Raw genomic sequence first — 22,998 nt, forward strand, 5'->3', positions numbered from 1 at the left:
TTTGGGAGACCGAGGCAGACGAATCACCTGAGGTCAGGAGTTCAAGACCAGCCTAGCCAACATGGTGAAATCCCGTCTCTACCAAAATACAAAAATTAACCGGGTGGGATGGTGGGTGCCTGTAATCCCAGCTACTCAGGAGGCTGAGACGGGAGAATCACTTGGACTCCAGAGGCGGAGGTTGCCGTGAGCCGAGATCGCGCCACTGCCCTCCAGCCTGGGTGGCTGAGTGAGACTCCATCTCAAAAAAAAAAAAAAAAAAGAAGGAATCTTGCCCTGTTGTTCAGGCTGGAGTGCAATGGCACAATCTCGGCTCACTGTAACCTCCGCCTTCTGGTTCAAGCAATTCTCTGGCCTCAGCCTACCGAGTAGCTGGAACCACAGGCACCCGCCACCACGCCCTGCTAATTTTTTTGAGACTTTGTCTTAAAAAATAAAAATAAAAAACTTGGAACAGAGGTGAATGTATAATAGCTGCTCTTGCCCCTCCAGAGGCCACAGTCTGTAACCCCATAAGACCCAAGAACACCAGAAGTAAGTGGCAATAGGATTAATTTTGGTGGGAATCAGGGCAGCAATAGGACTAGTGGCACCCTTGGGTGGCTCTGCTTACCACGAGTCAACCATGAAGAACTTGATTCAAACCCTAGAATCCTTAGCCACCCACACAGGTCAGGCCTTAAAGGGAATTCAAGAATTCAAGAATTTCTAGACTCTTTGGCAGGCAGATCACGAGGTCAGGAGACTGAGACCATCCTGGCTAACACGGTAAAACCCCGTCTCTACTAAAAATACAAAAAATTAGCTGGGCGAGGTGGCGGGCGCCTGTAGTCCCAGCTACTCGGGAGACTGAGGCAGAAGAATGGCATGAACCCGGGAGGCAGAGCTTGCAGTGAGCCGAGATCGTGCCACTGCACTCCAGCCTGGGCGACAGAGCGACACTACGTCTCAAAAAAAAAAAGTTTGATGTGCTGTCTAACACCACCAGCTCACCCTTGAATTCTTTCCCAGGTGAAGTCAAAAACTCTCTTGGGCTAAGCCCCAATTTTGGGGATCACCTGCCCCGCATCAGCCTTGCTGTGCTGAGGCTGATCTTGAATTCCTGGGCTCAAGTGATCCTCCTGCCTCAGCTTCCCACAGTGCTGGGATTACAGACATGAGCCACTGCACCCAGCCTGAGAAGGAGTGATTATTCTTTAACTAAGAGCATGTTGGCCGGGCGCGGTGGCTCAAGCCTGTAATCCCAGCACTCTGGGAGGCCGAGACGGGCGGATCACGAGGTCAGGAGATCGAGACCATCCTGGCTAACACGGTGAAACCCCGTCTCTACTAAAAAATACAAAAAACTAGCCGGGCGAGGTGGCGGGCGCCTGTAGTCCCAGCTACTCGGGAGGCTGAGGCAGGAGAATGGTCTAAACCCGGGAGGTGGAGCTTGCAGTGAGCTGAGATCCGGCCACTGCACCCCAGCCTGGGCGACAGAGCAAGACTCTGTCTCAAAAAAAAAAAAAAAAAAAAAAAAAAAAAAAGAGCATGTTAGGCCGGGCGTGGTGGCTCAAGCCTGTAATCCCAGCACTTTGGGAGGCCGAGACGGGTGGATCACGAGGTCAGGAGATCGAGACCATCCTGGCTAACACGGTGAAACCCCATCTCTACTAAAAAATACAAAAAACTAGCTGGGCGAGGTGGCGGGCGCCAGTAGTCCCAGCTACTCAGGAGGCTGAGGCAGGAGAATGGCGTGAACCCGGGAGGCGGAGCTTGCAGTGAGCCAAGATCTGGCCACTGCACTCCAGTCTGGGCGACAGAGCGAGACTCCGTCTCAAAAAAAAAAAAAAAAAGAGCATGTTAGACAAGGAGACAAAGACAGACAGATAGGAAATATGTTCAAGGTCATAAACCAGCAAGGAATTAATGATTAGATATTAGATATGCAAATTAGTAGAAAAAAGGCTAGAAACCCAATAGCAAAAAGAAGGACAAAAGATATGAAGAGCCAGTTCACAGACGAGGGAATCCCAATGGCTGACAAGGGCACAAAGAGCGGCTCAAACTCTCCAGCCATCAGAGAACTCAGAGGAGCATGAGGTACCACTTTAAATTCATCAGATCAGCAAGCCATTAAAAAGTTGGATGGTACCAAGTCCTGAGAGAACCGGAAGCCTCCAGGTCGAGTGTCAACTCTCACAGCCACTCAGGAGAGCATCTGTGGTACTTTGTGAAGTCATGAGTGCGTGTACTCTATCCTGGAAATCCCACTCCAAGGGGAATTCTCCCACAGTCCATAACGGGACAGCAGGAAGATGTTAACTGCAGGGATGCCTGTGATGGCGGGGTTGAGGCCAGTTTGAGTGTGCAACACTGTGGAGGTGAGGTGGATCATAAAGGTGCTAGACACTCAACATGGTATAACACACATGTAGCTTGTAGAAACAACAAACAAGATGCATGTGGAAAACAGCATCGAGAGCGAAAATGTAAACGTGTAAATAACAGAATTGAATTTCCTGCATGACATCAGGCATGAAAATCACAAACACATCCACGTAGGAGACAGTGCCATGCATGGTACAGAGCCAGGCAGGCTTCAAGGACGCCGACTGAGCGTGCTGACATGGGGTCTGATGGATGGCAGGGGAGAGGAAGAAAGCTGGGAAGTGAAAGAGGGAAAGTGAATTAACATAACTCGAGGGGGCCCTTGTTCATAGTGTTGATGTGTAACAAACTGAGAAGTAGACTTGACTCAGCTCTGTATATGAGGCCATAAAATGAACCGTGGAGGCCGGGTGTGGTGGCTCATACCTATAATCGGACTCACGCCTGTAATCCTAGCTACACGGGAGGCTGAGGCAGGAGAATCACTTGAATCCAGGAGGCGGAGGTTGCAGCGAGCCGCGATCTTGCCACTGCACTCCAGCCAGGGTGATAGTGCGAGACTCTGTCTCAAAAGAAAAACAAAAAGTTAGGCAGGGCGCTGTGGCTCATGCCTGTAATTCCAGCCTCCTCGGGAGGCCGAGGCAGGAGAATCACTTGAACCTAGGAGTCGGAGGTTGCAGTGAGCTGAGATCGCGCCACTGCACTCCAGCTTGGGCAACAGAGCGAGACTCCGTCTCAAAAAAAATAATAATAATATTTTAACTCTTGACTAAGGTCCACAAAGCTCTCAAGGCTCTCGGGCCCATCTACTCCTCCCAGGCTCAGGTCACCCCTCCCCTTTCCTCGCTGCTCAGCCTCACTGGCTTTCTCACATTCTTCCTCCACAGGCCAAGCTCCTTCCCACCTCCTGGCCCTTGCACGTGCTGTTCCCTGGTGCCAGGAAAACACTGAACCTAGCTTTTCTCAGAACTGGCTCCTTCATCATCGGCATTCCTGCTCAAATGTCACCTCTTGGAAAGGTCATCTGACGGCGGAATCTAAAGTCAGTTTTGCATCACACAGCACTTGAAATTGTCTCATTTTGCACTGTTTTATTCACCACTGTATCTATAGTACCCAAAACAGTGTTTGGCCCTGAGTAGATGTTTAATAAATACTTGTGGCAGAAATGAATGAGGGGTTTGCCAAAGTCCCAAATACTTCCAAGTGGTAGAATGGGGATTTGAACCCAGGTCCACCTAATTCACAGAGCACTTCTGCTTTCTGCTGTCTTCCACCCTCACCCTCACCAGTCCCCATGGTTTTTTTTTTTTTTTTTTTTTTTTTTTTTTTTACGGAGTCTTGCTTTGTTGCCCAGGCTGGAGTGCAGTGGTATCTCCACTCACTGCAACCTCTGCCTCCAGGGTACAAGCAATTCTCCTGCCTCAGCCTCCCAAGTAGCTGGGATTACAGGCACAGGCCACCGTGCCCGGTTAATTTTTGTATTTTTAGTAGAGACTGGGTTTCACCCTGTTGGCCAGGCTGGTCTCGGACTCCTGACCTCAAGTGATCCACTCACCTCGGCCTCCCCAAGTGTGAGCCACATGCCCTGCCAAGAGTTCAGATTTTATTCTAAGTGCAATGGAAAACCAAGGGAAGGTTTTTTGTTTGTTTTGTTTTGTTTTGTTTTGTTTTGTTTTTTGAGACGGAGTCTTGCTCTGTCGCCCAGGCTGGAGTGCAGTGGCGCGATCTCGGCTCACTGCAAGCTCCGCCTCCCAGGTTCACGCCATTCTCCTGCCTCAGCCTCCCGAGTAGCTGGGACTACAGGCGCCCACAACCGCGCCCGGCTAATTTTTTTGTATTTTTAGTAGAGACGGGGTTTCACCGTGGTCTCGATCTCCTGACCTTGTGATCCGCCTGCCTCGGCCTCCCAAAGTGCTGGGATTACAGGCGTGAGCCACCGCGCCCGGCCGTTTTGTTTTGTTTGAGATGGAGTCTTGCTCTGTCGCCCAGGCTGGAGTGCAGTGGCTCAGTCTCGGCCCACTGCAACATCTGCCTCCTGGGTTCAAGCAATTCTTCTGCCTCAGCCTCCCAAGTAGCTGGGACTATAGGCATGCGCTACCACGCCCGGCTACTTTTTGTGTTTTTAGTAAAGACAGGGTTTCTTCGCCTGTTGGCCAGGCTGGTCTGGAACTCCTGACCTCAAGTGATCCACCCGCCTCGGCCTCCCAAAGTGCTGGGATTACAGGAGTAAGCCACCGAGCCCGGCCAGTAGCATAATTTTTTAAAAAGGTTTCATTTAAGAATAACACAGAGATAAAAAGATTCGTTTTAAAAGATCACTTCGGCTGCTGCGTGAAGACTGGACTGGAGAAGTGGAAGACACATAAGCTCTCTGAGCCTCGGTTTCCACATTTGCAAAAATGGGGAGAGTACCCCTGCGGTTCAGGGCTGTTGTGAGTAAGGTGGGGAAACAGTTTCCAGGAGTCTCCTTGGCACTCGAGGAACACGCTGCGGTGCAAAAGGCCCTGTCAGGGACCTGGAGGTTGGGGCGTGGAGCCCCCCCAAGGCCCCCACCTACAGGTCTGGGGGCTGTGTCAAAGCCCGGCATCGGCTGTCGCTCGCCATGGCGGCCACTGAGTGGCGTCACTGGCCAGGCGCGCGCAGTCTTGAAGAGGCTCCCACCCATCAGCCCGCTCGGCGCTCGGCAGCTCTGGCCTGCTTAGGGCGAACGGGGGCGGTGCCGGCGTGTGGGGCGGAGCCAGGGCCGGAGGGGCGGGGCATGTGGGGGCGGGGCCGCGGCGACGCTGGGCGTGTGGGCGCAGATGGCGGCGGCGCACGGCGCCTGAGCGGGCCGGGGCCATGAGCGCCGCCCGGCCCCAGTTCAGCATTGATGATGCCTTCGAGCTGTCCCTGGAGGACGCGGGCCCTGGGCCCGAGGCCAGCGGGGTCGCGCGCTTTGGGCCGCTGCACTTCGAGCGTCGGGCCCGGTTCGAGGTGGCTGACGAGGACAAGCAGTCCCGGCTGCGCTACCAGGTGAACCGCCCGGTCCACCTCACCCCCTGTCCCCGGCCGGACGGGACCCCAGGCCGGGCCCCAAAGGCCTCAACTCGGGGGAGAATCTGCCTAGAGGCCCCAGCTGAAATGCGAGACCGCCCCCCCACCCCCGGACGTGACTCTTAATCCACAGCCCTGCCCAGGCCCTCCCAGTTCCGATACCGGGCCCCAGCCAGCCGGGAAGAGTCCACAGCCCAGGCCCAGGAGCTCATCCCTCAACTCCAGCTGGGGAACCCAGCCGATTCCCTACTCATCCTGGGTATCGCCCCTGGCCCCCGCTGGGTTGGGGGAGCTCCTCTGTATCTGAACCAGACCTTGCCCACACGCAGGAGCATCCCCTGTGCCCCAGGCCAGCTAAGCTGATGGGAACCCGCACGCCTTTCTCTATTCTGAAAGCCCTCACCCTAATTCCACCATCACCCCTAAGAGCTGGAGCCCCTCTGACATGACCAGTCCTTGCCCACCCTTTGGCTCCCACTAAACCAGAAATCAATCCCCATTTTCCCAGAAAACCTCCACCAACCCTAGGCTGCTTTTCTTGGAGACCTGGACCAGATCCCTGTACCTTGAACCTGGGAACCCTGGGCCTGGCCTTCCCTGGCACCCCAATTCCCAAGCTCCCATTCTAGGCCACTGAATGAGAGCTCCACCCTGACTCCCAAAATTGGGAGCTCTCCTTTCCCTGGGACCCGTGCAGGCTCCTGCTCCCCAAAGCCCTGGCATCCACCCACCTCCTACCTGGTTTCTGTGATTCACCAAACCCGTTCTGCAGGGAGGGCGGAGGGCCAGGCAAGTGGTTGTGCAGGCCTGCTTTCTCTCCCTGGGAAGGGATGAGGAAGGGCCCCAGCCTAGCAACCCTCCTGAGACCTGTGTTCTGCAACAGAACCTGGAGAACGATGAGGATGGAGCCCAGATCTCTCCGGAGCCGGATGGGGGAGTCAGCACCAGGTTAGGGCCAGGTGGGGACCCAACCCTGTACCCCAGCCCCAGCTCCTATCCCCAGGGACCCTGCTCAGTCGCCCACCCCACTTCACTCACTTCCATCCTGTCCTATTGATTCCTAGTCTGACCCTCACTTTCCTCACAGGGTCCCCTATACTGCAGGGTCACCCTACCCTAGTGCCCAGCTGTACTCACCTCTTTCAGAAACCCCTAGTCTGGTCTGGCCCCCACCTTCATATAGGTCACCTGTCCTAAAGACACCCCTAGCTCATCCCCAGTCCCTAAATTCATCCTCACCCACCGAGGCCTCTCAGAGTCCACTGTCCTGCAAGGGGCCAGCCCCAGTCCCTGCACCACACCCTGTACTTCATCAGGACTTCTGTCCCAAAGCGACCCCATCCTTGCCTCCCTGCCCCTCACTGGGCGCCTGTCCTACAGGGATTCTGGCCGAACTTCCATCCGCAGCTCCCAATGGTCCTTTAGCACCATCAGCAGCGGCACCCAGCGCTCCTACAACACCTGCTGCAGGTAAGCCTGCCCACCTGAGCCCCCAGCCAAGCAGCCCTGGCTCTACCCCTGCAGCCTCCTGCACCCCCTTCCTCCACCTCCTTCACATTCACCCTGCTCTCCTGCCACCCAGCTGGACCCAACACCCTTTGATCCAGAAGAACCGTCGAGTGGTGCTGGCCTCCTTCCTGCTCCTGCTGCTGGGGCTGGGTGAGTGGCCCTGAGGGTTGGAGTCAAGAGGGGCCCCGTGGGAGGCTCTGCCCTCCTTTTGTTCAGGCTCTGCCTCCCCCTTGACACTGAGCCTCCCAGCATCCTGAGGGGGCAGCTGGCTGCCATCATCACAGCCCCAGTTTACAGGTGAGGAGACAGAGGCCTTGCAACCTGGGCACACAATCAGGAAATCACACATAGCTGAAAATGGAACCTGGCTTATCACTCCAGAGACTTTTCCTTTTTTAAAAAATTTAACCTGTTTAATCCATTAGAGGACAGAAGAGTAGCAGCTACCATTTATTCTGTGTCTACTTTGGGCAAGGTACAGGGCAGTTTTATTTTCCCACCTTACAGAAGTCCTACAAGTGAGGTGGTGCCCAGAAGAGCCACGTGTAGGGGCTCAGGGATGCCGAGTTCCCAGCCAGTGCAGAGCCGCAGGGCACCTGGCACTTCCCCTTATCTGGCATCTAGGCGCTGACAAGCACCCCTCTCCTACCCATTGCTCAGATAGGGGAACTTTTGGTCCAGAGCAGGCAGATCTCACACCAGGTGTCCTCTGGCTCCCAGGCACCTCGTTCTTTGGGGTAGAAGAGGCAGAGTCCCCAGAAAGGATCCAGGGTTGGGGTCACGAGTGACCCATAAGGAGGGACCAACTGTGGCTGCTACCCTGGCTCATCTCTCCGCTTCTCCAGGAATGCCAAGGCTTCCCAGCCAGCCAGGCCCCCAGCACACAATCTGGCCTCCTCTCTGGGTGTTTGAGTGCATGGGAGGGGGCTGCCACTTCCCAGTACCGCTGCACACCGGCCCTGGTAGTGCTGCCAAGTTCTTTCATTTGTCCCCTCTCAACCCAGCAAGGCAAGTCTGGGGCTACCAGAGCTCCTTAGAGGGCCTTTCTAGGGTGCAGGGAGTGAGTTCCAGCCCCCATCATACCCTATACCCCCCCCTTTTTTTTTGAGAAGGAGTCTTGCTCTGTCGCCCAGGCAGGAGTGCAGTGGCACAATCTCAGCTCACTGCAACCTCCGTCTCCTGGGTTCAAGGAATTTTCATGCCTCAGCCTCCAGAGTAGCTGGGATTGCAGGTGCCCACCACCACACCTGGCTAATTTTTTGAATTTTTTTAGTAGCGGTGGGGTTTCACCATGTTAGTCTCAGGTGATCCACCCGTCTTGGCTTCCCAAAGTGTTGGTATTACAGGCGTAAGCCACCATGCCCAGCCCTTTTTATTTTTTTAGAGATGGGGTCTTGTTCTGTTGCCCAAGCTGGAGTGCTGTGGTATGATCGCTGCAGCCTCAAACGCTTGGACTCAAGCCATCCGCCCAGCTGACCCTCCCTAGTAGCTGGGACTAGGGAAATTTTTTTTTTTTTTTAATAATAATAGAGGCCAGGCACAGTGGCTCACGCCTGTAATCCCAGCACTTTGGGAGGCCAAGGTGGGCAGATCACGAGGTCAGGAGATTGAGACCATCCTGGCTAACACGGTGAAACCCTGTCTCTACTAAAAATACAGAAAATTAGCCGGGCGTGGTGGCGGGTGTCTGTAGTCCCAGCTATCGGGAGGCTGAGGCAGGAGAATGGTGTGAACCCAGGAGGCGGAGCTTGCAGTGAGCTGAGATGGCGCCACTGCACTCCAGCCTGGGCGACAGACAGAGCGAGACTCCGTCTCAAAAAAAAAAATTAATAAAATAATAATAATAATAATAATAATAATAATAGAGATGGCCGGGCGTGGTGGCTCAAGCCTGTAATCCCAGCACTTTGGGAGGCTGAGACGGGCGGATCACGAGGTCAGGAGATCGAGACCATCCTGGCTAACACGGTGAAACCCCGTCTCTACTAAAAAAATACAAAAAAACTAGCCGGGCGCGGTGGCGGGCGCCTGTAGTCCCAGCTACTCGGGAGGCTGAGGCAGGAGAATGGCATAAACCCGAGAGGCGGAGGTTGCAGTGAACCAAGATCTGGCCACTGCACTCCAGCCTGGGCGACAGAGCGAGACTCCGTCTCAAAAAAAAAAAAAAAATACAGATAAGGTCTCACTATGTTGCCTAGGCTGGTCTTGAACTCCTGAACTCAAGTGAGCCTCCCAAAGTGCTAGGATTATAGCCATGAGCCACCATGCCTGGACTGGGCTAATTTTTTTTTTTTTTTAGAGATGGGAATCTTGCTATGTTGCCCAGGCTGGCTTCGAACTCCTGGCCTCAATCTTCCTGCCCTGGCTCCCTGAAGCACTGAGATTACAGGCATGAGCCACCGCACCTGGCCCACCCTTTTAGAAGTAGTCGGGGCAATGCACAAAGCACACAGCAGTCGATGGTGGCCCCCCATTCTCCCGGGCTCACTACCCCCCTTTGTTGCAGAGCCCAAAGTCCAGCTCCTCATTCCCCCATCCCTCTTCTAACTGGGGACCCAGGACTCCTGTACTGTCCTCTTCTTACCTCCCATATCCCGATCACCTGTACTGTTAGCTTTCAGGTTCTTATTGGTTCCTCCACTAAGGATGGGCCATGAGGGCAGGGACTTTTTCTGCCCTTCACGGCGGAATTCCCAGTACCAGGCACTCAGTAGGTGTTCCATAAATGTTTGTTGAATGACTAAAAGCCCACCCCAAGGAGCAAATAAAAATCTCTCAAGTTTCACACACTTCCCAGGGCCTGCTCAGTGCCTTGCTCTGGAAACAGAGCTTGGTGAGCTTCCTGGAGAGGGTCTCTGCCTAGGGCACCTTCAGCTCAGGTGGTGGGGGGCATCATTCCTTAGGGCTGAGCCGGGCTGGGGGTGGGAGCCCCCGCCCTCACCACTGCTCCTGCCCCCACCCCCGCGGCTCCGTCTGTGTGCAGTGCTGATCCTGGTCGGCGTGGGACTGGAGGCGACCCCCTCTCCAGGTGAGCGACCCTCCCGCCCCCACAGGCAGAGGACACCCCTGTCTTGTGTCCACGGGTCCACGGCAAGCCCTCCCACCTCCCGGCAGTACACGGCCACTTTTCAGCTGGGAGAGAGGCTTGCCCGGGCAGTCAGCGGCAGCCCGGAAGGCCTCGCAGCCCCCGCCCCCTTGCCCTGACCGGGCTGTGGTCCCTCCCGCAGGTGTCTCCAGCGCCATCTTCTTCGTGCCGGGCTTCCTGTTGTTGGTGCCTGGAGGTGGGAGCGGGCACCGAGGCGGAAGGGGCGGGGCCGCGGGGAGAGGAGGGGAGGGGCTGCGGAGCGGGACTGAGGGCGGGGTCGTGGGGAGGGGAGGGGCCTCTGCGCTGACAGGCCCCGCCCCACAGTCTATCACGTGATCTTCATCTACTGCGCGGTCAAGGGCCACCGGGGCTTCCAGTTCTTCTACCTGCCCTACTTCGAGAAGTGACCGCGAGAAGTGACCGCGGCGCAGCGTGGACTCCTTGCATCCACGTGGGCGTCTCTCTGACCCACGCCCTGTACCGTTCCCCTCATCTCAAGGGAAGAGGCCCTCCAGGGCCCTCAAAACCCCAGCCCCTAGGGAGTTTGCTCAGGAAGTTTGGGGAATGCAGGCCTGGCCCTGGGAAAGCCGCCCCTCGCCTGCTCTGTGCCTTAATTTATTCTCGGGCCATGCGGCTGCTAGGTTGCTATTATTTTGTGCTAATAAAAGAGTAGTTAATTCCACCAGAGGCAATTGCTCTCCTCTTGCCCTGCTACCACTAGCCCAGCCCACCAGCCTGACCACAGCCCCCCTCCCAAGGACTGACCCTGAGGCTGAAGGGCTTCGAGTACCACCGAACGCGTGGCAGCCCTGATGCTGAGGCTTGCCCAAAGGTACGGGGCATGTTAGGGGCAGAGCTGGCCGTAGAAAGCCTGCTTTGCCAGCCAGGAGGCAGCCAGAACAGCATGCCCCACCCCCAGCCCTTGGATGACTCAACCAGCCCGTCTCTGTCTGGTGGCCCTGGCCGAGAGCACTCAGAGATGACGCAGGCCTGGGACCTGGAGGCTGGTATCCTAGTTCCAGCCTGGCTCTGGGGCCCTGGGCTGCCACAGCCAGCCCTGAATGTGGGCCATGCCAAGGCAGCGGCCCAGCCCCCTCCACCCACTGCCTTCCTTCCCAGTCCCAGAGGTTGGGAGAACCTGGGGGCAGAGGGCATAGGAAGCCGTGCCTGACGGACACCCTCAGTGATCAAAGATTTGGAAATGTAGAATGTTAGAAACAAACCATCTCAGAATTTTGGAAAATCAGAGCATTTCAGAATCTTAGGAACCAAGAAACAGAATCTTTGAGAAGCCTGAAATCTGAGATCATAGTAGCTACCAGTTACCAAGTTGTTAAAAGGCACCAGGATGGCCAGGCGCAGTGGCTCAAGCCTGTAATCCTAGCACTTTGAGAGGCCAAGGTCGGAGGATCACTTGAGCCCATGAGTTCGAGACCAACCTGGATAACATGGTGAGACCCCGTCTCTATTTAAAAAAAAAAAAAGGCATTAGGCCCTGCGCTAAGCAGTGAACACGGGTTATATCTCATAATTTTCATTACCTCAGTCCCATTTTACAGATGAGGACTGACTCGCCCAAGGACAGCCAGCAGGTGGTAGGTAGAATTAGAAACATAACCCAGGGCTCCAGCTCCCTGGCCCAGGGCTCTTCCCATGACACTGTGGGGGAGGGAGAAGGAAACCAGCACTGAGCTGGTCTCCCCTACCAGCCAACCAAGAGGCTGGCTGAGTGAGCAAGAGTTGGGAGGCCCTGTTGGTGCACCTGCCCGCACAGTCTGTCTCCCCCACCGAAACATGGGTCCCACGAACCACTGCAGCACCCAACACAGCGGGGCCTTCAGGGTTCTGAGTTAGATGAATGGACACCCAGACTCCTGCTGTCGCTCCCACCTTTCCAGGCCCCACAGACTTCCCACCCTCAACCCCCATTCAAGGCACTTTGGGGGTACCCATTGGATGCAGGAACTCCTAAACCAGTGGTCTTCCAACTAGCTGTGGTAAAGGACCAGTTTTTATTTCTAATCCATCATGGTCCGGTACTTTCATAAGAAGAACTAGCCGGGTGTGATGCCTCATGCCTGTAATCCCAGCACTTTGAGAGGCCAAGGTGGGAGGATCACTTGAGCCCAGGAGTTCGAGACCAACCTGGGAAACATGGCAAAACCCCATCTCTACAAAAAATACAAAAATTAGCCAGGCATGGTTGGGCGCCCATAGTCCCAGCTACTTGGGGAGCTGGGGTGGAAGGATCACTGAGCCTGGGAGGCTGCAGTGAGCCATGATTGCACCCCTGTACTCCAGCCTGGAAGACAGAGTGAGATCTATCTAAAAAAAAAATAAAAACAAAAATTTTAAAAACTAGAAAAATGAAATAAACATACAGAGGCTAGGCGTGGTGGTTCATGCATGCAATCCCAGCACTTTGGGAGGCCGGGGCAGGCGGATCACGAGATCAGGAGTTCGAGACCAGCCTGACCAACAGGGTGAAACCCCATCTCTATGAAAAATACAAAAAAATTAGCCAGGTGTGGTGGCGCACGCCTGTAATCCCAGCTACTCAGGAGGCTAAGGCAGGAGAATCGCTTGAACCCGGGAGGCAGAGGTTGCAGTGAGCCGAGATTGGGCCACTGCACTCCAGCCTGGGCAACAGAGCAAGACTCTGTCTCAAAAAAAAAATAAAAATGCAGAATACAAGCCCCCAGTTTATCAGGTTAGACATAAAATTACATTTCAATAAATATAATCAGAACAAACATAGGAAAAAGGAAAAATGACAAAAATCATTGAATATGAACAAATGGCAATTAACACAGAATCGCAACTAACAACTTTTTATCATTCTTTTTTTTTTCTTTTTTTTTTTTTTTGAGACGCGTCTCACTGTCTCCCAGGCTGGAGTGCAGTGGCACAATCTCGGTTCACTGCATCCTCTCCCAGTTGAAGCGATTCTCATGCCTCAGCCTTCCCAGTAGCTAAGATACAGGCACATGCCACCATGCCCAGCTAATCTTTGTATTTTTAGTAGAGACAGGTTTTCACTATGTTGGCCAGGCTGGTCTCCAACCCCTGAGCCACCTCACCAGACTTCATTCTACAATCCTAACAGAAAGCAATTTCAGAAGTGGTGATTTCCATCATTAGAAGTCTGCATTAGGAATCAGCAAGGTATAGTCCACAGAATGGTTTTTATATTTTGTAACGGTTGGAGAAAAGTCAAATAATAATAAGATTTTATAACATAAAATTAGATAATATTCAAATTTCCATGTCAATAAATGAAGTTTTACTATTATTTATTACATTTCCGACATAGCCACACTCATTTGTTGGTAACTTGACTTTGCACTATAAACTTCGCCAGCAGGTTGCGTGAGCAGCTCTTTTTTTAATAAGATTTGCTTTTTTTATTCTGCAGTTTCAATAGGATATATCCAGATATATGCTTATTTATTTATTTATTCATTCATTTATTTATTTTTGAGATGGAGTCTCGCTCTGTCACCCAGGCTAGAGTGCAGTGGCGAGATCTCGGCTCACTGCAAGCTCCACCTCCCGGGTTCACACCATTGTCCTGCCTCAGCCTCCCCAGTAGCTGGGACTACAGGCGCCTGCCACCACGCCTGGCTAATTTTTTGTATTTTTAGTAGAGAGGGGGTTTCATCGTGTTAGCCAGGATGGTCTTGATCTCCTGACCTCATGATCCGTCCACCTCAGCCTCCCAAAGTGCTGGGATTACAGGTGTGAGCCACCGCACCCGGCATATACATTTATTTTTATTTACCCTACTCTGGCTTCAGTTTGTTCCTTCAGTCTGGGGACTTGAAGTCTGTGGAAGTCTTTATGGAAAAATTTCAGCCATTATCTCTTTGATTATTGCTTATCGCTCATTCTCTATATATTTCCTCCACCTGAGACTCCCAAGGACTTATCTGTCTTCTTCTTTGAAGCAGGGTCTTGCTTTGTCACCAAGGCTGGAGTGCAGTGGCATGATCACTGCAGCCTCCAACTCCTGGGCTCAAGTGATTCTCTCACCTCAGCCTCCTGAATAGCTGGGACTACAAGCATGAGCCACCATACACCACACCCAGCCTTTTTTTTTTTTTTTAAGAGTCAGGGTCTGGCCGGGCGCAGTGGCTCACACCTGTAATCCCAGCACTTTGGGAGGCTGAGGCAGGTGAATCACAAGGTCAGGAGTTTGAGACCATCCTGGACAACATGGTGAAACCCTGTCTCTACTAAAAAAAAAAAAAAAATACAAGAGTCAGGGTCTTGCTGCTAGCCGGGCTGGTCTCAAACTCCTGGCCTCAAGTGATCCTCCTGCCTTAGCCTCCCAAAATGCTGGGATTACAGGCATGAGCCACCACACCCAGTCTTCTAGTGACTTTTACCTACCCTTTAATATTTTCCATCTTTTTGTCTCTCAGTGTTACATTATAAGTGACCTATTAGATATAGCTTCTTCATTAATTTTTAAATTGTGTTTAATCTGCTGTTTAGCTTATCCATTATTTTTTCGTTCCTATATATATTTTTTTCTTTTTTTTTCTTTCTTTTTTTTTTTTTTTTTTTTTTAACAGAAGCCGTGGCTTTTTTTTTTTTTTTTAAAGACAGATTCTCAGTGTGTTACCCATGCTGGAGTGCAGTGGTGTGATCTCCGCTCACTGCAACCTCTGCCTCCTGGGCTCAAGCGATCTTCTCACCTCAGCCTGCAGAATAGTTGGGACCACAGATGCAAGCACAACCACGCCCATCTAATTTTTGTAGTTTTAGTAGAGACAGGGTTTCACCATATTGCCCAGGCTGGTCTCGAACTCCTGAGCTCAAGCAACCCGCCCACCTTGGCCTCCCAAAGTGCTGGGATTCCAGGCCTGAGCCACACACCTGGCCTGTTGGGTTACTTTTTAAATCTTCCGGTTCTCTGTTGATGCTATTCTATTACTGCATGTTAATCTCTCTTCTCCTTTTAGCCCTCTTTTATTTGCATGTATCTTGTGGTCTCTTAGGCGGTTGTATTATGTACACTGATATGCCAGTCCTCTTTTGTCTCTGCCTCGTCTCCTTCATGGTGGTTTCTTTACTTTTATAATCTGTAGGGTTTTTTTTGTTTTGTTTTGTTTTTGAGACGGAGTCTCGATCTGTTGCTCAGGCTGGGGTGCAATGGCGTGATCTCAACTCACTGCAGCTCCACCTCCCAGGCTCAAGCGATTCTCCTGCCTCAGCCTCTGAGTAGCTGAGTGCTACCTCGACCGGTTAATTTTTGTATTTTTAGTAGAGATGGGGTTTCACCATGTTGGCCAGGCTGGCCTCGAACTCCTGACCTCAGGTGATTCACCCGCCTCAGCCTCCCAAAGTGCTAGGATTATAGGCGTAAGCCACCACTCCTGGCCCGATAATCTGTAGTTTTTATCACAAGTTCCCCTTTGGGAGCAGCAGGGTTTTTTTCCAGTTTTTTTCAGCTTTTCACACGCTGGAGAGAGACCACACTCCTGCTTGAAGGGCAGGCCCTGGAGTTCCAGGCTCTTTAGGGTAGCTGTTTCCACTCCCGGCCCTGAACATCTGTTCCTTGCCACTTTCTCCAACTGGTCAGTGCAGACAGATTAATATCTTAGCCTTTGGAGACCCTGAAATGTATCCAGGGGGTTTGTTTCTTGCTCCCCACACTCCTACAGTTCTTCTGTCACTTATGGGTGTAGGAGTCCAGGCGCCCAAGCCTCTAGGCGGATCTGAAACCCCTCAGGGTCAGCTCACTCCTGCAACCCCAGCTTCGATTTCTTTGTCTTTGATACATGGAGCCATCCCTTTCTTTCTTTCAAGCTCGCTTTTTTTACGCTTGGGTTTGTTTGGTTTTTTTTTTTTTTTTTTGAGACGGAGTCTGACTCTATCACCCAGGCTGGAGTGCAGTGGCGCAATCTCTACTCACTGCAAGCTCCACCTCCTGGGTTCACGCCATTCTCCTGCCTCAGCCTCCCGTGTAGCTGGGACTAAGGTGCCCGCCACCGCACCCGGCTAATTTTTGTGTTTTTAGTAGAGACGGGGTTTCACCGTGTTAGCCAGGGTGGTCTTGATCTCCTGACCTCGTGATCCGCCCGTCTCGGCCTCCCAAAGTGCTGAGATTACGGGCGTGAGCCACCGCGCCTGGCCTGTTTGTTTGTTTTTTGTCTTTTATTTTTCCTTTTTGTGGAGAACGGGGGTCTCAATATATTGCACAGGCAGGTCTCAAAACTCCTGGATTCAAGCTGTCCTCCCGCTTCTGCCCCACTAACAGCTGGGATTACAGGTGTGAGCCACCACACCCGGCTCAAGTTCATTCAATTAAAAAAAACCTATAAATATAAGTAGTGGGAGGGGTCCAGCCATCCTCTCCATTCATCATGCCACTGGGGCGTCCCCACTGAATGCCACAGTGCCAGGCAACTCCCTACCTCCCAGGAGTCTGGAGAGACCCAAATCTTGCTCACACTGAGGAACGGTGGACAGCTGAGGGCAGGTCTTCTCCAGGCAGCTTGAGTAGGGGGAGGTAAGGATGAGGATGGGTGGGTAACATAACAAGCAGACCTCGAGGCCAGGTGTTTTCAGGGACAGAAGAAGTCTGGGGGCTGCTGGGTCTCCTCGATCTCCATCCTGGAGGCTCCTGCGGGAGGGCTGTAGTCTGGGTCCGGCCGGTGTCTGGGGCCGCAGGGGCAACAGATATTCCCTCCTGGAGCCTCAGTGGCGGGAAAGCATCATCACAAACTCTGCAGGAGAGAAGGGCAGGGCTTGGGCCAGTCCACGTCAGGGATCCCAGGAGGTGCTGGGCTCAGCCTGGGCCCTGGAAGGACGGGAGGGTTTTCTGGGAAGGAGACTCACCATCAAAGTCTACGGTGCCATCCCCATTGAGGTCCACTTCTCGGAGCATCTCGTCCAGCTCAGGACCCGCCAGCGGCTCCCCGAGCAGAGCCGGTACAGCCTCCCGCAGCTCCGCTACCGTAATTCGTCCATCCCTGTCCCTGTCAAACTAAGGTCCCGGCAAGGCTCAGCCCCTCCCACCCAAAGCTGCCTCAGCCTGCAGCCAGCTCCACTCTTCTATTTTTTATTTTATCTATTTTTTTATTTTATTAATTTATTCTGAGATGGAGTCTTGCTCTGTCACCAGGCTGGAGTGCAGTGACGCGATCTCGGCTCACTGCAACATCTGCCTCCAGGGTTCAAGTGATTCTCCTGCCTCCGCCTCCTGAGTAGCTGGGATTACCGGTGCCCACCACAACCCCCGGCTAATTTTTATATTTTTAAGAGAGATGGGGTTTTGCCATGTTAGCCAGGCTGACCTCGAACTCCTGACCTCAGGTGATCTGCCCATGTTGGCCTCCCAAAGTGTTGGGATTACAGGCTTGAGCCACCACACCCGGCCAGCCAGTTCCACTGTTACCACTGCCTGTACCTAGATGCTCCCCCACCCACCATCTCTGCCCATGCACACCTTCCCCATCTTCCCACACCAAGGTGGTTTGCCTCCTGCTCCAGGAAGTCCTCCTGGATGGATCCCCTAGCTGAGAGTGAGCTGAACCCTCTCTGACCCATCCCTGGGCCCCAGTCCCATCTCCTGCAGGGCTCTGGGCCTTCCCAAGGCTGAGACCTGAGTGAGAGGCCAGCAAGGATGCCACCCAGCCCTGCCCCCCTCTGCCCACCTCACCACACTCCGCACCTCTCGGAAGGCGATGCGCAGCTCTCGCACCCCCAGCATATGCGCCGTCTCCTCCCTCAGCTTTGGGCCTATCAGTTCTACAAACTCCTCAAAGTCCACACGGCCACCCACTGCGGACCCAGGAAGAGTGTCACAATGGTGAGGGCATAAGGGCTGAAGTCAAAGGAGGGACATCCCACAGGCCAGGCACCCTCACCCCCAGGCTCTGCACCTAGGAAGAAACCCCTGTCCACACTTGCAGCAGTAGAGGCCGGAGCCCCCGTCCTTGGCTGCTGGGGTGCCGGGGCTGCTGCTGCTCTTGGCAAAGAACCCAAGTGTGCGAGGAAGAGACTAGGCTTTGGAGCCAGATAGTGCCCGCTGCAAGTCTTGGCCCTGCTGCTGATGTGCGTGGCACTGGCTGACTTACTGACCCTCCCTCATCCTAGGAGTGGGGCGAGGAGCCTACTCCATGGGGTTCAAGTTCATGGCCATGAAGTACTGGAGCCCAGTGGGCAGCAATAAATGCCACTTCTGAACACACGCATGCGGTCTGTGCCTCAGTTCTAAGATGCCATCAGTCACACAAAGCACTCATGGTCACACAACTGCTTTGGGGATAGAAAAGAAGCATGACACTAAATGTCCACCTCAATTGTAAATCACATCCCCATTTTGGAAATTATACGGAAAAAATGCCGGAGTCCTGGAATGAAGTGAATACGAGATTTGTCTGAGGACAGACCAGCGAAGGGGAACCACACAGTGCCTGCCATCAGACACTGAGTCGCAAGGCGTGGCTGGGGTCCTCTCGCATCAGGGCAACCCCGATTCAGGCAGCTGCCACCAGGGCACAGGGCTGAGGCAGGGTCACAGGGAGAGAGAAGGAAAGGGTGCCAGGTGACTAATACCAGTGGAAAGAACTCTATCACTGAGTCAGGGGCTTCTGGGTCAGCGAGGCAGGAAGGGCTTGGGTGGAAGGAGCAAATGTGTACAGCGGCCATGGCAACAGACATCCCGAGCCAGGGTCCTGAACCTGAGCCCCAAGGGGCTCTCCTGGGTCTCCAGACTGACTTGCTGGCCTGCCTTCCCACACAGACAGGCAGGAGCTTGAACCCGGTGCCCCTGCCTGGACACCGCCACACTCCCTCACTCCCACCAGCACCCCAATGGACTCCCAAGGGCCACCTCCTGCCAGCCCCTCGTAACCCCCTGAACCATGCAGGCTGCCCAGGTGGGCAGGCTCCCACACTGACTGCGCATCTTGATGTGCTGCGAGACCTCCAGGAGCTCCATCTCGGTGGGCATGTAGCCCAGGGTCCGCATGCAGTCACCCAGTTCCCGGTGGCTGATGTAGCCGTCACGGTCAGTGTCAAACTCCTCAAAGGCGGCCTGAAGTTCTGTGGGGGAGGGAGGTCAGGCCCAGGCAGCCAGACTCAGGGACAGCTCCCACCCCTGCCAGCCGCAAGAGCCACTCACCGTCTAGCTCCTCGGGGCCCAGCTCGCGGTCCTGCAGAGGGAGAGTCCAGGATGTCCCCAGGGTCAGCCACGGCTCTGTCATCCTTCCTCCTCCATCCCCTACTCATGTTGGTCTGGGCAGGGCCCAGCCCCATCAGGGTAGAAGAAGGACGCTGAAGCCTCGTGGGACCCAGAAGGAGCAAGCTCCCTTTTGTGCTCCTGGGGCCTGGAGCTCCCACAGAGCCCTGGTGTGAATGCTGGCTCTGCCCACCGCACACGCTGGCCTAAGACCCACCCTACCCCAAACCGCAGCAACCCTGCCCCACAGCCCAGGCTTAGTCTGGGGCAGAACAGGCAGAGGGCCTCCCAGGGGCAGAGTGGGCTGAGCCCAAGGGGTGTGTCTCCAGCCCCATCCCCAGGACCCCCAGCCCAACCCAGGTCCCACCTAACCTTCCCGAAGACTCGATTGAGCAGGGGCCCGTACATCCTCTGAGCAGCGTCATGCCGGGAGTCAAGACGATGTCGGTGGGACTGGCGAGAAGAGGCCGGCCCAGGGGATGCAGGGGGTGCCCCCACTGGGCCCTCTCCAGTCCTCGGAGGGTTACTGCTGCTCCCCGGGGCCTCGGGGCCTGACTGCTCCCCAGAGCTGCCAGTGCGCTTTCGAGACCCTCGGAGCCCCCTCTCCTTCTTGCTCCTCTTCCTGGTCAGCGGGGGCTCCTCTGCATCACTCTTGGGAGTCACAACCCCTGCAGGGGGCTTCTGAGGGCCAGTGGCCGGGTCTGGGCCGTGCTGCCCCCTTGCCTGCTCTGTGGCCATGGGGGAGGGATAACAGGGCTCAGAGACAAATCACCCCTGGGCACCCTTGACTTTCAGGACCCATAAAGCTGCTTATGCACCCCCACTCTTAGAGGTGAGAGCCTAGGATCGGGCTCTGAGGGGGATTAGGGTAAGTGAGGCAGGCAGCCTCAGCCCTAATCCCAGTCTTCTGCCTCAGGACTGGCCAGGGCAGAGCCAGATGGGTCCAGAGAACTGTCCTTGGTCAGAAGCAAGGGGCACCAGGACGTGGTGGCTGCCATGAGCCTCAGATGCCAGATCTGCCACTTACTAGCTGGGGGATCCAGCAAATTCCCCTCCCGGCCTCAGTTTCCCCATCTATAAAACATGGGGAATAATGCCGGGGTGCAGAGACTCAGCCCAGTTGTGACATGGGCGGAGGCTTTCGTTAGCAGAGAGGACCAGGGAAGGCACCTCAGGCGGGAGGAGGCATGTGGACAACAGCTGGGAGGTGGGAAAGGATGAGCGAGTGGCCCACTGGGACCCCCGATGGGTGACATCCTGGCCAGAGCAGAGGGCATGTGAAATGGAGAAAGAGACCAGATCACAGATGCCTCGAATGCCGTATTGAGGAGCACGGCGGGTGATGTGGGAGGAGGTGGACCTTGGAGTCTTAGAGTCTGCCCTGGGCTGGAGAAGCCCTGAGGAGGAGGGTCTGACTGTCCAGGTCCATCAGGGCTGGGGGAGGGGGTCTGGCTGGTCACTTGGCCCTACTGGGCCAGGGTTAGGGTTTCCCGGCAAGCAGCCCCATGAATGATTGATGTCCTCTCAGCTTGGGTTTCCTGCCCACCCGCCTTAGCGCCGCCAGGCGCCACACAGCAGGCCCCGGTGAGGGCTGGGGGGACAGCTGGAGCGCTGGGCAGGCAGGCACGCCCTGCTCCTTCCACCCATCGGCCTGTGTCTCCCAGGTAAGCCAGCCCTCACTGGTCAGGGCCCCAGGCTGGGGGTGCCCAGGGCTCTGATCCAGTAGGGAATGGAGACAGCAGAGGGGGTCGGCCTGAGGAGGAACCCTGGGAGTGTGGAGGGCACCAAACTAAAGGCCAAGTGGCTGGAGCCATGGGCCATGGACAGGGCCAGCCCTTCAGGGCATCTGTTCCCTCCTCAGACTGCACCACCACCTGGGCTCTCGTTGCCATCAAAAGGAAACTCCATCCCCTCTGCCAGTGGGGGAGGGCGGGGTGGGGCTGCAGGCCTCTTGGATCCCAGGTCTGGGTGCCCCCCAATTCCCCTCACCCTCACTGTCCCACCACCATCCCACTGCAGAGCCCCTCCCCTTCTCCGTTTAGCAGCTCCAGGAGACAAACAGGGGTCACCACCTGCCCGAGCGGTGGGAAGCAGGAGAGGGTCACGGTGGGGTGGAAGATGCTGGAGAGGCACCAGGGGCTCCTAGGATGGCCCTCCTGGCCCCAGGCTGCCAGGGTCCTGAGACTCAGACCTCATCCTGAGCCCATGAGTGACACTCGCTGGAGGGGAGGGGTTCCCACTGCCCCAGACTCCCTACCTTTGGGTTCCCTGGGCCCATGGGAACCAGAGCCCTCACTTCTTGTAATCCTAAACACTCAAAGCCCAGGAGAGTAGGTATAAAGGGGCCTTGTGATGAGCAGACCAAATGGTCTTCAAACTGTGTTCCCTGGAACCCTAGGGGGGTAGGGGGTAGTCTTCCCTCCTTTAATTTGAGCACCCCCTTTTACTTCATATAGGAGTTCCACTAGAATCTTTTTTTTATTTGAGACGGAGTTTTGCTTTTGTTGCTCAGGCTGGAGTACGACGGCACGATCTTGGCTCACTGCAACCTCTGCCTCCCAGGTTCAAGCGATTCTCCTGAGTAGCTGGGATTACAGGCATGTGCCACCACGGCCAGCCAATTTTGTATTTTTAGTAGAGATGGGGTTTGTCCATGTTGGTCAGGCTGGTCTTGAACTCCCGACCTCAGGTGATCCTCCCAAAGTGCTGGGATTACAGGTGTGAGCCACTGTGCCCAGCCTTAGAATACTTTACTTGAAGACAAAATTCCATACCATTAACAATGTTTAGGCCGGGCGCGGTGGCTCAAGCCTGTAATCCCAGCACTTTGGGAGGCCGAGACGGGCGGATCACGAGGTCAGGAGATCGAGACCATCCTGGTTAACACGGTGAAACCCCGTCTCTACTAAAAAATACAAAAAACTAGCCGGCAGAGGTGGCGGACGCCTGTAGTCCCAGCTACTCGGGAGGTGGAGGCAGGAGAATGGCGTGAACCCGGGAGGCGAAGCTTGCAGTGAGCTGAGATCCGGCCACTGCACTCCAGCCTGGGTGACAGCGCGAGACTCCGTCTCAAAAAAAAAAAAAAAAAAAAAAACAATGTTTGAGGCCGGGCGCGGTGGCTCAAGCCTGTAATCCCAGCACTTTGGGAGGCCGAGACGGGTGGATCACGAGGTCAGGAGATCGAGACCATCCTGGCTAACACAGTGAAACCCCGTCTCTACTAAAAAATACAAAAAAATAGCCGGGCGAGGTGGCGGGCGCCTGTAGTCCCAGCTACTCGGGAGGCTGAGGCAGGAGAATGGCATGAACCCGGGAGGCGGAGCTTGCAGTGAGCTGAGATCCGGCCACTGCACTCCAGCCCGGGCGGCAGAGACTCCGTCTCAAAAAAAAAAAAAAAAACAATGTTTGAAAGTCTCCAGGTTAGTCTACCCGGACACAGTGGGATTCCACATGGCAGAAGATTAAGTCTGGCTGGACACAGTGGCTCACGCCTGTAATCTCAACACTTTAGGAGGCCAAGGTAGGAGGATCACTTGAGCTCACAAGTTCAAGACCAGCCTGGGCAACATAGTGAGACTGTCTCTACTAAAAATTTTAAGAGTAGTGGGTGCACACCTGTAGTCCCAGCTACTAGGGAGGCTGAGATGGGAGGGTTGCTGGAGCCCAGGAGGTGGAGACTGCAGGGACTGTGCCACTACACTCTATCCTGGGCAATAGAGCAAGGCCCTGTCTCTCAAAAAAAAAAAAAAGAAAGAAAAGTCTGGGTTGAGCCCTGGCACCTCCCTTCCTACCTTCACTGATTCTC

General features: G+C 54.6%; 2 protein-coding genes across 5 annotated transcripts; one reads left to right on the forward strand and one right to left on the reverse strand.

Annotated features, from left to right (window-relative positions):
* Nucleotides 1–5,145: 5,145 nt before the first annotated feature.
* On the forward strand, nt 5,146–10,682 carry LOC105469684 (transmembrane protein 134). Of its 3 annotated transcripts, XM_011721065.2 has the most exons (7): nt 5,146–5,385; nt 6,290–6,354; nt 6,787–6,876; nt 6,989–7,065; nt 9,899–9,943; nt 10,143–10,196; nt 10,325–10,682. In XM_011721065.2, the coding sequence occupies exons 1-7, from the start codon at nt 5,212–5,214 to the stop codon at nt 10,405–10,407; spliced, it is 588 nt and encodes a 195-aa protein (XP_011719367.1). In that variant the 5' UTR covers nt 5,146–5,211; the 3' UTR covers nt 10,408–10,682. The 3 variants fall into 3 exon arrangements, with proteins under 3 accessions (XP_011719367.1, XP_011719368.1, XP_070930264.1); XM_011721066.3 differs by lacking the exon at nt 9,899–9,943; XM_071074163.1 differs by lacking the exons at nt 9,899–9,943; nt 10,143–10,196; nt 10,325–10,682 and adding an exon at nt 9,215–9,340.
* Nucleotides 10,683–14,257: 3,575 nt separating this feature from the next.
* On the reverse strand, nt 14,258–22,245 carry LOC105469682 (calcium binding protein 4). 2 transcript variants are annotated; one of them, XM_011721063.2, is made up of 6 exons: nt 19,566–22,223; nt 19,137–19,167; nt 18,914–19,057; nt 17,682–17,791; nt 16,847–16,994; nt 14,258–16,734 (listed from the first exon to the last, which is right to left on the reverse strand). In XM_011721063.2, the coding sequence occupies exons 1-6, from the start codon at nt 19,929–19,931 to the stop codon at nt 16,706–16,708; spliced, it is 828 nt and encodes a 275-aa protein (XP_011719365.2). In that variant the 5' UTR covers nt 19,932–22,223; the 3' UTR covers nt 14,258–16,705. The 2 variants fall into 2 exon arrangements, with proteins under 2 accessions (XP_011719365.2, XP_011719364.2); XM_011721062.2 differs by having other exon boundaries at nt 14,258–16,994; nt 19,566–22,245.
* Between the last annotated feature and the right edge of the window lie 753 nt (nt 22,246–22,998).

Source organism: Macaca nemestrina, chromosome 12 (assembly GCF_043159975.1).
Source record: "Macaca nemestrina isolate mMacNem1 chromosome 12, mMacNem.hap1, whole genome shotgun sequence".
Lineage (NCBI taxonomy): Eukaryota > Metazoa > Chordata > Mammalia > Primates > Cercopithecidae > Macaca > Macaca nemestrina.

What these genes read in the sequence shown, in the direction of transcription:
- LOC105469682 (XM_011721062.2), bottom strand. Translation starts at nt 19,931, where the DNA reads ATGGCCACAGAGCAGGCAAGGGGGCAGCACGGCCCAGACCCGGCCACT. An exon ending in GGGCCCCGAGGAGCTAGACG is followed by an intron (nt 19,058 to 19,136) that starts GTGAGTGGCTCT and finishes CCTCCCCCACAG; the next exon opens with AACTTCAGGCCGCCTTTGAG. An exon ending in GCAGCACATCAAGATGCGCA is followed by an intron (nt 17,792 to 18,913) that starts GTCAGTGTGGGA and finishes CTGGGTCCGCAG; the next exon opens with TGGGTGGCCGTGTGGACTTT.
- LOC105469684 (XM_011721065.2), top strand. Translation starts at nt 5,212, where the DNA reads ATGAGCGCCGCCCGGCCCCAGTTCAGCATTGATGATGCCTTCGAGCTG. An exon ending in GATGGGGGAGTCAGCACCAG is followed by an intron (nt 6,355 to 6,786) that starts GTTAGGGCCAGG and finishes CCTGTCCTACAG; the next exon opens with GGATTCTGGCCGAACTTCCA. An exon ending in CCTGTTGTTGGTGCCTGGAG is followed by an intron (nt 10,197 to 10,324) that starts GTGGGAGCGGGC and finishes CCCGCCCCACAG; the next exon opens with TCTATCACGTGATCTTCATC.